This window comes from Porites lutea, chromosome 1 (genome assembly GCF_958299795.1).
Source record: "Porites lutea chromosome 1, jaPorLute2.1, whole genome shotgun sequence".
Taxonomy (NCBI): Eukaryota; Metazoa; Cnidaria; class Anthozoa; order Scleractinia; family Poritidae; genus Porites; species Porites lutea.
The window spans coordinates 32,192,357-32,205,006 of NC_133201.1; the positions used below are offsets into that span (position 1 = coordinate 32,192,357).

General features: G+C 37.6%; 2 protein-coding genes across 6 annotated transcripts in view; one reads left to right on the top strand and one right to left on the bottom strand.

The window, feature by feature from the left end:
* The window catches only part of LOC140948593 (uncharacterized), a 32,238-nt gene that overhangs the window by 417 nt on the left and 19,171 nt on the right, over positions 1-12,650 (bottom strand). Inside the window, exons 1-4 of one of the 4 annotated variants that reach the window (XM_073397862.1) lie at positions 4,449-4,589; positions 1,509-1,705; positions 758-880; positions 98-262 (exon numbers count right to left, since the gene is read on the bottom strand). In XM_073397862.1, the coding sequence (XP_073253963.1) occupies positions 98-262; positions 758-880; positions 1,509-1,691 (471 nt within the window). In that variant the 5' untranslated portion in view covers positions 1,692-1,705; positions 4,449-4,589. Of the gene's footprint in view, positions 1-97; positions 263-757; positions 881-1,508; positions 1,706-2,015; positions 2,150-2,217; positions 2,332-4,448; positions 4,590-12,650 lie in introns of those variants that run through there. The other 3 variants (XM_073397873.1, XM_073397868.1, XM_073397851.1) reach the window with 3 other exon arrangements.
* Positions 5,722-12,650, top strand: part of LOC140948513 (uncharacterized) — a 60,713-nt gene continuing 53,784 nt past the window's right edge. Inside the window, exons 1-3 of one of the 2 annotated variants that reach the window (XM_073397792.1) lie at positions 5,722-5,881; positions 6,302-6,729; positions 7,095-7,238. In XM_073397792.1, the coding sequence (XP_073253893.1) occupies positions 5,878-5,881; positions 6,302-6,729; positions 7,095-7,238 (576 nt within the window). In that variant the 5' untranslated portion in view covers positions 5,722-5,877. Of the gene's footprint in view, positions 5,882-5,904; positions 6,019-6,301; positions 6,730-7,094; positions 7,239-12,650 lie in introns of those variants that run through there. The other variant, XM_073397801.1, reaches the window with a different exon arrangement.

The window sequence follows — 12,650 nt, forward strand, 5'->3', positions numbered from 1 at the left end:
CACAAGTGATAGCACTATTCCCTAATAGAAACACAGACGCAAATAACGGCCCTCTAAAAAAAAAAAAAAAAAAAAACTGCTGATTAAAATTACTTACCAAGGACAGTGCGACGTGTAATTGCTCTGTTTCCAAAAGGATCTCATTATCACTGTTTTCATCTATTAGCTTGGCTTTTACTTTCATGAACGATGCGTCGGATGGTGGCAGAGTAAAGGTTATTTTCTCAGGTAGTCTCATCTCCTCTATCTTCCGTCTATCAACCTGCATAAGATAATAGTAGATGTTCATGTTTCTAAAAGAGGCGATAAAGGCGCGCCTGTGAGTTTTAAGAGCTTAGCTATACTGTCTTACGGACATGAACTCAAACCCTTTTTATATTTGTCTATCTCCATCCACCGATGTGTACCGATAACTAACGGCAACTAACTACTTGTGCTGCCCGAGATCAACCGAGTAAGTTGGAACTTTATTTCTTTTTTAATCCCACAGTTTGGATGAAAATGCGCTTTGATTTTCCTATCTCTTTACTAATTACTTTTCGAAATAATTGAAAAATTTATAGACAGTTTTATAAATTTCATATGCAAAGCAATCTGATTCTGAAGTTATCAATAAAAGAGGTTTCAGACTTCTTGTCTCCCTAAAAAAAGATGAGGAATTTACAAAGAAAATTTCAGTAAATTTTAGTTTCTTGGCTACCACTAGTTTGGGCAAAATCAAAGGCCGCCCACATTTATCTGGAAAGATAAGCATTACCTTTTTCACAGCTTGAAAAGATCCCATCTCCAATTTGGCAACAAGAGTCACTGATCCCTGCTTTTTTCTCCAGAAGAAATTGTTTGAATAAACTGTTATCATTGGAATTCTGGTCTTTTCCTCCTTAAAAGACAAATGTTAAATCAACACTTATCAGTAAAACTGAAGGTGATGGGACAGACCTTAAATCTGAAATTATTTGGAACAGGTTTTTTTTTTGTTTTTGTTTTTTGAAAATGCATTTGTTCTCGATGATAATCAAGAATACCCCCTTTGCTGCTTTGGAGGGTTAGCCCCTTTTTTTCATAAAATCCCATGTATTACGGAAACCTCTCTTTGAACAGAGTCTTTCCTTCGTCCTGGGGTTTGCATGAACGAAACGGCAAAAATTAGCTAGGGCCTGTGGTGGGAAAGAAAGTCGACAGACGTCAAAAAACCACAGTACAGTGGAGGGCGGAAGCACCTTAAAAATTGGTACGACACACTGCATGAAGACAAAGAGAGATAGCGAGATTTGTGATTGTGGGTTCATGTAATAAGAAGCTAAAAGAATCATGTTGATGGCGATGAAAATACCCAGTTTCTATTATTAGCTGATGATGAATGATGCTGATATGTTTCATAATTCCTTCATCAGCATTTCTCATTATGATGGAGATAGAACATTATAACCCACTCATGACGTCGACAATAGCTAGGATGCGAACTCGGCTACATTATCCCATCCTAGATCCCTAAGAAAATTATGTACCTGTAGAAAGGTTCTTCTGTTCCCTCCAGCTCTAGTTACGTATAGAAAAAGCTGTTTGTGGGATTCATTGCTCTCATCAAGCTCTAGTTGAACGTGGCTGAAGATATCAATAATGTACCAGGCATCTTCGGACTCAGAATCTGCACATGTTGTTTGTTCAGTCAGCGAGACATTGTCTGACATGGCCTCAGCGAAAGCTAGGCAAAAGAGGGAAAAATGTGTTACTCACTTAATCAAATCTGCCAATTAATTCTCCCTGGGCAGTGTCTTGGCGAAAGCCGCCCGTGGTGAAAAGATTTACAATGAAGACAACGAATTAAGGCTGCTATGAAAGGTACAAACATGTAAATTTATGACATCTTTCCTTCTTATTGATCCGCTAAGGACTGAGGTTTCCTCCTCTTACCCATCCAAATGTTGAAGGGGTTCAAGGTATAATCCTAAGCGGACTAAAATTCATTTCCCTTGTAATTAACACCCGTGCGTTACAAAAAGGCTTTTGCTTACGATATAATAAAAAGACCAATGCATGGCTTTAGCTTTGCAGTCCAAGGACGCCATCTTCTCCGTGACACGGTCATTAGCACAGCCAGCATGATAATATGATTTTATCGTGTGATTACTGACAACCCCAGATGAAACTGCAATACAGAACAATTGATCACTGGCATCTTAGCTTGAAAGACAAAATAACTTATAGTTAGTCTACCTTAATCAATCAAGAGGTCTTGGAAAATGTCGTAAAGTGTTATCGATCGCTAGCCGTTGTCGATATCGATTTCAGCACGGTAAATGTGTAAATATGGCGGTTAGAAGGTGGGAAGACTAAAAGAACGACGTTCAATCTCATACCCAGGCCATTTTGATGTTCAAAATGGCGACCTCATATTGACAGCCCCAGAAAACACTCTCTAAAAATAAATATGTATTTGAATTACATTGGCATCTCAAAAGTTACTTTGCCTCCTCGACTGTTTGAAGTTTTATTTGACGAGCACTTTACCCAGTTAAATGAATTACCTAGGAGTGTGACACAGCCGGAAATAGTGATGTTTCAAGGGCTGTCAGTGTCTTCGTTAGAGTGAGTCAACTTATCTCTTTAAATCATCTTGATATTGCTCCCTCAGGAAAGTTACAAAACAATTAGATTATCATTTTGATTTTGGCATACCAGTCCCTACAAAATGGTATTCTAGTATGTGATTTGCGAACTAGAAAGATTTTAAAAGGAAGTTTTAATTTTGCAAGTTTCGTTTTGAACAAATCGATGTAAGGCAGTTACAAAAACGATGGTTCTGCGAGAGCCAACAACTCCCTTTCTTTAACAAGCAATTTACTCAAGCAGCAAGAGTAGACTCTAGAAACGAGAAATCTAATTAACTGATGGATAGCCAGAATGCTTGGAGGGAAGACTCCAAAGGTTACCTAGCATAGGAGTAGAGATAGCGTATGTTTGAACATTCTTCAATCGTTGCATGACTTGAGCTTAAAGGGTACTGTTTCGAGAATTGTTCTCTGCTCTGAAGCTTAATCCTAGCCTCCTAATGTATAGAGGCGGGCAAGTCGTATTGCTTTTATAATGTCTGGCAAAAGATCGGGACAGTGGAAAACACTAGTTCATCCGTTGTCACCTAAATGGTTACCGGGAAGCATGGTCTGACTCAACGACCTGTTAAATAGTTTTAACCGGAAAATGTAATGCTGGTTATGAAATAAATAAATTGCTATAAACTCCGGCTTCCCCCTTGAAGTAAGCCTCCCCTTTGCAAAAAAATAATCTGGCTGAGACAAAGAAGCTTTCTTACGTAAGACATATTACTAAAGGAAACACGGTGTTTCTGGAAGCTGAAGTATTATTAAAAAGCGTCGATAGAATAGTGAAATATCGCGTTTAAAATTATTGTGCATGTTATTTAGGGAAGACAGTGATGCGTTGAACTTTTGATTTTCAAAAGGAAAAGAGAGAAATAAATAGAAATAACATCAATTCATCAGCTGGTAAAAATCCCAACCAAGTATGAAACCGAAAGCTTAAACTTCCCCTTAGCCTAATCTGCATACATAATCGAACAGGGGATTCCCCTGCCAGCATGTTTACGTTTACAACCTTGCGTTTGTGAAAACCATTCATTTAAATGCTTCCTTTGAATGAGAGCCCGCTGTTCTTCGATGGGGAAAATGTCCCCTTAAAAAATTAAAATTCATTGTTCTATTTCATGTGCTATCGGATTTAAAACGCGTTTTTGGTCTGATTAAAGCCTAACAAAAGCTTCGTGCCTGTGAATTTGATCGCGTGACGCTAAAACGATTTTGTAATTCATGAAAGGGAACTTTTGCACGCAACCGCTATCATAATTATTAGGTAGCTTTAGCATCGACGGCGGCAACTGCAGCGAAAACGTCAGTTTTAAAATGAATTCCCGTTTTTTCAATCTTTGTCGCGTGTATTCCAGTTTGCTGAAAATGGCAAGTGTAGGCGAATTTCCCTGGAGTTGATTTCTTGAGGACCTCACTCAAGTTTAGAGAGAGAGAAAGAGATTCGTCGTCGCTTGTCTACGTCGTCCATAAAACTTGAAATTAGGCATTTTCACGTCGTAGTCGTGCAAGGACGGTAAAGAAATGTACAAAAAAGCGTGATGCACGTGCAAAATTGTTGCTTTGCGTAATAAACCTATTGCTTTTTTGACGTTCTCTTTGCCGTCGCCGTGGTTTTTGCTAAAGCTCCCTATTTATGTATATCACCGTTTGCCGGTGTAAAATAAACCGAATATACCGTCTGTTGCTTTCTGTACTTAGATAGTGCCTTCTATATTTGTTTCCCATAAATATTGACAAGAGTTGTAAATAACAAATATTATGGAAATATTTATTTTACCAGTAGAAAATTTATAGTCTCCCCGAAAAACCCTGTCTACGTTTGACTATAATAAAGATACTTACGTGTTATGTATAATGTATCCCTTTCCAAGTTTCCAGCGTTTAACTATCGATTGTGTCTTGGTGTGAAGACGACTGAACTTATCAACTTTTTGATGATACAAGTTCGTCTAGCTATTCGAGTTCGTCGAATAGCCGAGGAATCTAAACAGACGTCACCGAGAATATACATTGTGCTGGGGATTTCCCGAGTGAAGTCGATATTTGGTTCATTTTATTTATATGATTTTATCTTATTATAACTTATTTTTATTTTTACTTTTCGCTTATGGCAGCGTTTTCATTTTCGAAGGGAAAAGTACTCGTTGGGGACTACGTTTGAGGTCGTCGTAGGAGAATTATTTTAATTAATCACTCGTTTATTTTCCGTTTGATATACGCACGTGCCCATGACATGATCATCTTGGAGAAACACGAGTCATTGTAGCTAAATAGATTTCAGTTGTGTAATACCACTTGCTTTGATATTTCCTTATTTGAGCAAAGAGTGAAATTTACCGTGGTTGCAGTACTTCGTTGTCAGAATATCTGGCGTGAGTAACAAATTCACCAAATACGTTTTGCAATTTTGCATCCTCCAAATTGAATACAATGAATCTATCGTTCATGACATTAACGTCTCTCGCCCTTCCTTCAAGCCAAGACAAAAGTTTCTGCTTTTCAAGTTTCAGGGGCACCCAACGACTGTTTTCTGTAAAATATCTGTTTGGAGAAGCAAATATTGCCTAGAATTTTCTATTGCTCAAACATGGCTAATATTTCTGGATGAGCGTTCCACTGTGGTACAATTTTGGAAGCTTATCTAAGAAATTCCCTATGATTTTCTAAAGTTTAATTTTTCACATTGTACCCCCCCATGTTAGGCTGAGTTACGTTTTAATTTTCCTAAATTTTCGTATCCAAAAATATGATGGGGTGAGGAATAAGAAAAATTCTCAATTTCGTAAACGTTCAATTGCATCTAAACTTTTCTGAAAAATAACACTGAAGCCCTTTTAGTTTGAAAAGCTTCAAGCTTTCCTAGGATGACCGAACAGATATACACAAACTTTATAGCGCTCCTAAGAATGCATTTCTAGAGATCTAAGAGTACTCTGGATAGCCCAAAAAGACTTTTCAATGCATTTAGGAGGAAACCGCCGTTGGGTACCCTTGAAGGTTTGCGTTTCACACTTCCGAAACTGGGAAAAAACCCTTCTCTAAAAACTTTGTTTGTGTCACGACTTCCCCTAAATAACATGCTAAAAGCCCCTCAAGAAACGAAAGTGTTTAAACCAGAAGTAGTGATGCAATGATAGCTAGCGAATAAAAATGAAAGCAGAACATGAAACAGACAATATAAAAGCAGAAGCTACAACAGAATTCTACACAGTACCAATAAACATTGCCGCTACAAGGTACTGTCACTCCAAGGAGTTAAAAAACGAACTACATGGGTAAGTGTTAATTAAGTTGAAATAAAACATCTGCAAGTATTCCAGCTTATTGCTGGAAGAATTACTATCGAAGACTGAAGCAAAAGGTTTACAGAGGATTCAAGGAAAGCTTTTGACAGAGTAATTAGTCTAAGCGGGTTTGTTTGCGTTTTTGATTTTTGATTTCATATTATCTGAGTACGTAATACATATATATTTTTCGGACTCGTACGCAGTAACAACGTACGAAGGCGCCAAAATTTAAATTTAGAAAATAAATACATAACGTAGATTTGTAAGGTAGATTTATAAGTCTCGTTATGAGGTTATGTGAAAGAGAAAAGGTTTCTCGGGCGAGCTCAATTCTTTAAGTTAAACAACCTGTCCAATTCTGAGCTACTAATTTGTGATATATACATGTTTTTTTTTTTTCTTAAATAGGACTAGAGAAAGATGAAGATTATCAACCGGAAGTCCAGATCAGCGGCTGCTGTAAAATCCTGAGTGGTACTTCACCATCTCAACCTTTTCTGGTTGAACACTGCTGTTTAATGACACCCGGAAATGAGTGGGATATGGAGGTTAAATGTCGCCCCATATTACATGGAGCCCAAGGTGTGTCCAATCAGAGAAGCAACTGGAGAAGCCTGATGGTGGTTTGCCCCGAAGCTGAAGTGCAATTAAAACACAATGACATTGAAGTCACTCTGCCATCTCTTCTGGAAGACGTCGAGATCGCTGCGTTCGGAAGATCAGGAAAAGATGACAAGAAAAGAATGCAAATGGCGATCTTTGCTAAACAACCAAAACAAGGAAGAGACTGGAAGATTTGGGTTTATCTAGTAGATGATACAAACCCAGCTTGTAAGGTATAGGGTGCGATTACCATTGTTTATTTTGTTTTGTTTGTTTAAAATGTTACCACCATTATTTCTTTACCATGATTTTAGTTTATTATTATTATTTATTTCATTTTAATTTTATCATTATTATTTTTTTTATCATGATTTTATTGCCTTAGCAAGCCAGCCAGCCATTGATCATCCTCATCCCTGCTCTATATATTAACCTCTCTTCAGGAAAGCGAAGGCGCTAGAGAGCTTTATTACCACCAACCCTTGAAATGCAAAACGATAATGCCAAATTCAAAGTATAACTTATTACTTTAAGTTGTTTCCGTACAATGATACGAACACTGATTTCTACATGTTATTTCTCTTTCTCCTGTAAACAGAAAATGTTTCAGGATGAAGACGAAAGAGGAAACAAACTACTGACACCACTTGCTGGGATATTTGTGTCTAAAAGCAATAAAGACATCAAAATTGAACTCAGTAAACTGGAGCCTGGATGGAAAATCAAAGGAAGCAATGTAAAGGTGCGAATAGGGAACTCTGTTTTTAACAGTCTGGCCTCCTTAATGATATAGTATTGATTAAAATCCACGTGGCGTTTTATCTGCGACAGGTTTGGATAAGTTGGTAGGGCTGTCCGAGTCATATGTCTAGAGAGAGAAAGTTCGGGCCCGATTCTCAAGACGATACCACTACTTAGGGTTTCTTTGTTGTTGCTGTTGTTGTTTGTTTGTCGAGATAGGATGTTGCCCTTTCCAAGGCGAGGGTTCCGTGTAGTTTGGATGTCACATACAAAAAAGCGAAAAACCCAGTGCCCTAAGTTACATGTAGCTGTTTAGTGATAATAGATCAACACTTAACCAAAGCGAGAATTTCATTAGTGAAAAGAATCCCTGCCTCTCGAGGCTATGGAGGTCTGAGTTCTAAAGTAATAAAGACTGGGCTTGGCTCTAACCACTACCTATTCGTCATGTTGCTTATATTTAAGTGATTAAAAGGGCTGTGTCACGGCAGTCCAGTTCATTTTGCTTAATTTTGCCAATTACTCGCCCTCAATCGCTATGGAACTTAAAGTAAGCAAAGAAATTACATGTAAATGACAAAATCAGAGATCCGAGACGAACAAATATGTCTCCTCAGCATCGCTTTTGAAGTTGCAAGCAGCTAGTGGGGATCAACTTTGAAAAACTGTCAGGCTGAACAGTTTTCGAAAACCCTAATTTCCATCCGTTTCAATCTTCTTCATTTTTGCCCATCCTTGGCATCTGTTGTTTCTGTTATGTTATTTTAACCTTCAGTAAAGTTTTAAGCGGTTATTTTTAGGTTTCCCTTATTTTAACGGGCATTTTGTAATCTCCTAATGTGGCTGAATTTCGTGACACAGCTCGTTTAATCAATAAAGTGATCAAGCTAAGTTAATCTTTGTTTTTATGCTTTTGTTTTTGTTTTGTTTTAAATGATTTGCGTTTCAATTTTCTTTTTAGACAATCAAATCAACTCATGCATGGAATTCGTTAGGAAACTCCGTAGATTTTCCACGCTGCTATTTCGAAATAAGTCACGTGAATAGTACCAAGCATTCATTCTTCTGTGGAAGAGAAGCTTCTCACGAAGGGGACAGCGCACACGCAGAAGTTGTAGCGTGTTTTGAACGAGTGAGTGTTGACAGAAAAAAATACTGTTGTATTACATTATTAATCTTTCTTCTGTTGCTCTTCGCAGAAGAAAAATATTAATTTATCATGCTTATGATCATATTTAAGTCCCCTTAATTGCTGGATTTTTTCATATTTATTTTGTAGCAAAGTGGTCAGAAAATCGTCCAACCCTCTAACAATTCTCGCAAACTGAGTAATACGTGGAACTTTGTTTCAAAAGGTAAGCTTCGATTAGACTGTACGAAAAAAAATGTCCGGTCACTTTGAAGTGCGATGCAACTCAGAGACGAGTAGCAAAACAAAGGACTCTGCTTAATACATAGCTCGTTTAACCTGTATAATGAATTTTCATATTGTATTTCTGGGCTTCATACATTGTTTTGAATATCACCTCTCAATATTTCTTTCTTTCTTTCTTTCTTTTTTTCTTACAGAGACTAAAACCATGTTTCCATTGCATGGAGTTTTCTTTCTGCTTTATGCACTTTTTGCTTCGGGCTTCAATACCACACAAGTTACAGGTAAGCTTGCTTTATAAATTTCAGTATAAGCTTGGTTTGCTGACATTGTTTGCATGTTTTTAAAAAGATAATGACAGTAGTGTAAGTAAACTTTTCAAAAAACTTGAAAATCGTTTACATGCGTAAAATAAATAAGCATCAAATCTAGTATATAACTGCAAATACGTTTCCTTTCAATTCACTTACAGCAAGCATAATAATCTCACAATCTTTGTTTTAAATTTTAACAGGATCAAATTCAACTTATCAGCAATTTACGACAAAGAAGGATTTACAAGATCTTACCAATTCCAAGCCGCCTGACAACTTCCCTTCCACTGGAATGCCTCGTTCCGGGGCGCTGGTAAAGCGCAGGAAAGCAGGATTCGCCAGCTGTGGTCCAACTGTCCAACAAGACCACCCGCACTGTGCAACTGCAAGAAAGCCGAACGCCTCGGAACGAGGAAATACAATACAAATATTCCAAAAACAACGTTCACAAGAAGTCTACTAGAAGAGTAGACAAGAAACAAGAAAAAAGCCGATCAGAAAAGAAAGAAAGAAAGAAAGAAAGAAAGAAAGAAAGAAAGAAAGAAAGAAAGAAAGAAAAATAATCATCATCAATTAAGGTCAACGAAGAATAACTTAAGTATTCATTGTTCAACTAAGCTACACCTTATAGCAATCAAATTATAAACCGGTTATTCTCACAATTTCCTTATTAAACTACAAGTACCAAACTTCATTTAATTTTTCCTAAGAGACGGTGACTCGCTTAGATTTATTTACTTTTGTTTCTATTTTTACTGACCGCTTACTATGCTGTTTGTTGTTGAGCGAAATTTACCTGAAACGCTTTTGATCTGGCTCTATTGCGTTCATCAACATTCAACATGTTTCGTGATAGTTTCAACATTAAGTGATTGCAAATAATCCGTCAAATTCCTATTTAGAGGTAGCAGTCATTTTGATAACCGCAAATGTGTTCTTTTTATTTATGGCACCTTTCATGGTAAAGTTTGAAAGCACAAAAAATTCAAGTCGTACCATAGTCTACAGTGGGCAAATAAAAACCTAAAATTTTAGAGAACAAAAAATTGACCTTTTTGTTGTTGTTACCAATATGTACATACCGCAATGTATTCATGTATACGCGCTGGCACTGTTTTGTTCTTGTGTTGTTTTCGTTTTGCTGTTTTCATTGTTTTTGTGGATTAGCGGCCATCCGAAATTTGATAGCACTGTTTTTCTGTACACGTGTGGACGGAAGAAAAGGAAATTTTCCAGGACAATGACGTAACAGTCAAACAGCTGTTCGACCAGAAAAATCTGTCCTGAGTCTTGCTTTGAATGCATGTGTTCATCTCACTTTTTTCTAAAACAATGACTGTTCAGATTGCATAATCCCCCAAAAGAAGTCACTTGTTTAACCTACAGGACAGCTCTTTCGGCCGCCATGTAAATGTCTCGTAACTCAAAAGGTTAGAAATTCAAGCTTACTATATCAAAAAACGAAGAAACCTTTTGAAGATAAAATTTCTCTGACTATTAATTTTTAGCTGCTCTAATAGTTCATAAACGTAAAGACTCCGAGGGATCGATAATTCTCGTGCTGGATTTTTTGATGGCGTCATGACAAGAGAGCTAAATTAGAGTTGAAAATGATTGGTTGGATTTTGGCACAGTAGAGGAGACTGGTTATGAGAGCCGGCAAACATCAAAGTTGAAAACAACGATGCTGTATTTCATGTTGGAAGCTCCCTGACCGTGTACAATCCTTTGTTTTTTCGATGTTTCTATCGGACAGTAAATTCAAAGTGATAGGAATGCTATTGAACGTTGTGCACGGTCAGGTCCAAAACAGGTAACAAAAACAAACACTAAAGAGTCTAACGGTTTTCATAACCATTCTACTTTAATAACTATGGTCGTGCTCTTTAACTAAAAGGAGAAGGTTTGCATGATTTTTCACAATTATTATTTAAAATGGTTTCGTGCCCGAAAAAGTTATTGAACTTTAATCAAACGAGCGCCTGTTAGAAGAACTTATCTTTTCTTGTCGAGGGATTTCTGTTCCCCCCTAAAGTGCCAACCCTTTTTAAATACCGATTCGTTCAAGTTTGGATGTATACAAGGTTTTGTAGAAATACAGCCTTTGAAGACCACCAACGGTGCAAGTCACGTGGATAGAATTGCAATTCTAAGTCACAAACAATGCAAACAATTTATTGCACTTCTATAACCCTGATAATCCTTCAAACTGCATATTATCAGATATTTAGATAATTCTTGCACATTGAAAATTTATTTAAGAAAAGTTATAAAAAAAGTAAATAGTGGCCGATGCAAAATAGCGTCCCAAATTTAATCAAAATACAAAATTAACCATTCAATCCCACCGCTTAACTTAATAGATCATATCAACGCAATGATATGTAGATTCCCGTTTCCATAACCAAAAACAGCTGATTTTCCATTAGATGAAAAATTTATCGCTGTACTTTCGGTAAACTTAACAGTAAACGTGCCTAATCCTCCGTTAGTTTTTACATTCTGCACAATCATAACTCTCTCGTGGAGCCCAGAGGCAACGCTTTTTACAAAAATTCTTTACAGCGTTTATTAAACAAATATAATATTCACACAAGAAATCTCTATTAACCTCTAATCCCTACCCCTAACCAAAACCCTAACCCTAACCCTAACACTAGAACCTAACCCTAACCCTAACCCTTAACCCTAACCCTAACCCTGACCCTTAACCCTAACCCTAACCCTAACCCTGACCCTTAACCATAACCCTAACCCTAACACTAACCCTAAACCCTAACCCTAACCCTAACTAACCCTAACACTAACCCAAACCCCTAGCCCTAACCCTAACTCAAACATAACCCTAACCCAAACATAACCCTAACCCTAACCCTAATCCTAACCCTAACTCCTAACCCTAACCCTTATCCCAAACCCAAACCCTAACCCTAAGCCTTATCCCTTACCCTAATCCTAACCCTAACCCCTAACCCTAACACCTACCCTAACCCTAACCCGAGCCCTAACCCTAACATTAGCCTCTAACCCTAACCTCTAACCCAAACCCTAACCCTTACCCTAACCATGACCCTAACAATAACACAAACCCTAACCCAAAACACTAACCCTAACCCCACCACTTAACTTAATAGATCATATCAACGCAATGATATGTAGATTCCCGTTTCCATAACCAAAACAGCTGATTTTCCATTCGATAAAAAATTTACCGCTGTACTTTCGGTAAAATTAACAGCAAACGTGCCTAATCCTCCGTTAGTTTTTTCATTCTGCACAGTCATAACTCTCTCGCGGAGCCAAGAGGAACCGCTTTTTACAAAAATTCTTTACAGCGTTAATTAAGCAAACTTAATATTTACACAAGAAATCTCTATTAACCTCTAACCCCTACCACTAACCAAAACCCTAACCCTAACCCTAACACTAAAACCTAACCTTAACCCTAACCCTTAACCCTAACCCTAACCCTAACCCTGACCCTTAACCCTAACCCTAACACTGACCCTTAACCCTAACCCTAACCTTAACACTAACGCTAAACCCTAACCCTAACCCTAACCTTAAACTAACCCTAACACTAACCCAAACCCCTAACCCTAACCCTAACCCAAACCTAACCCTAACCCAAACCCTAATCCTAATTCTAACTCCTAACCCTAACCCTTATCCCTAACCCCAACCCTAACCCTAAGCCTTATCCCTTACCCTAATCCTAACCCTAACA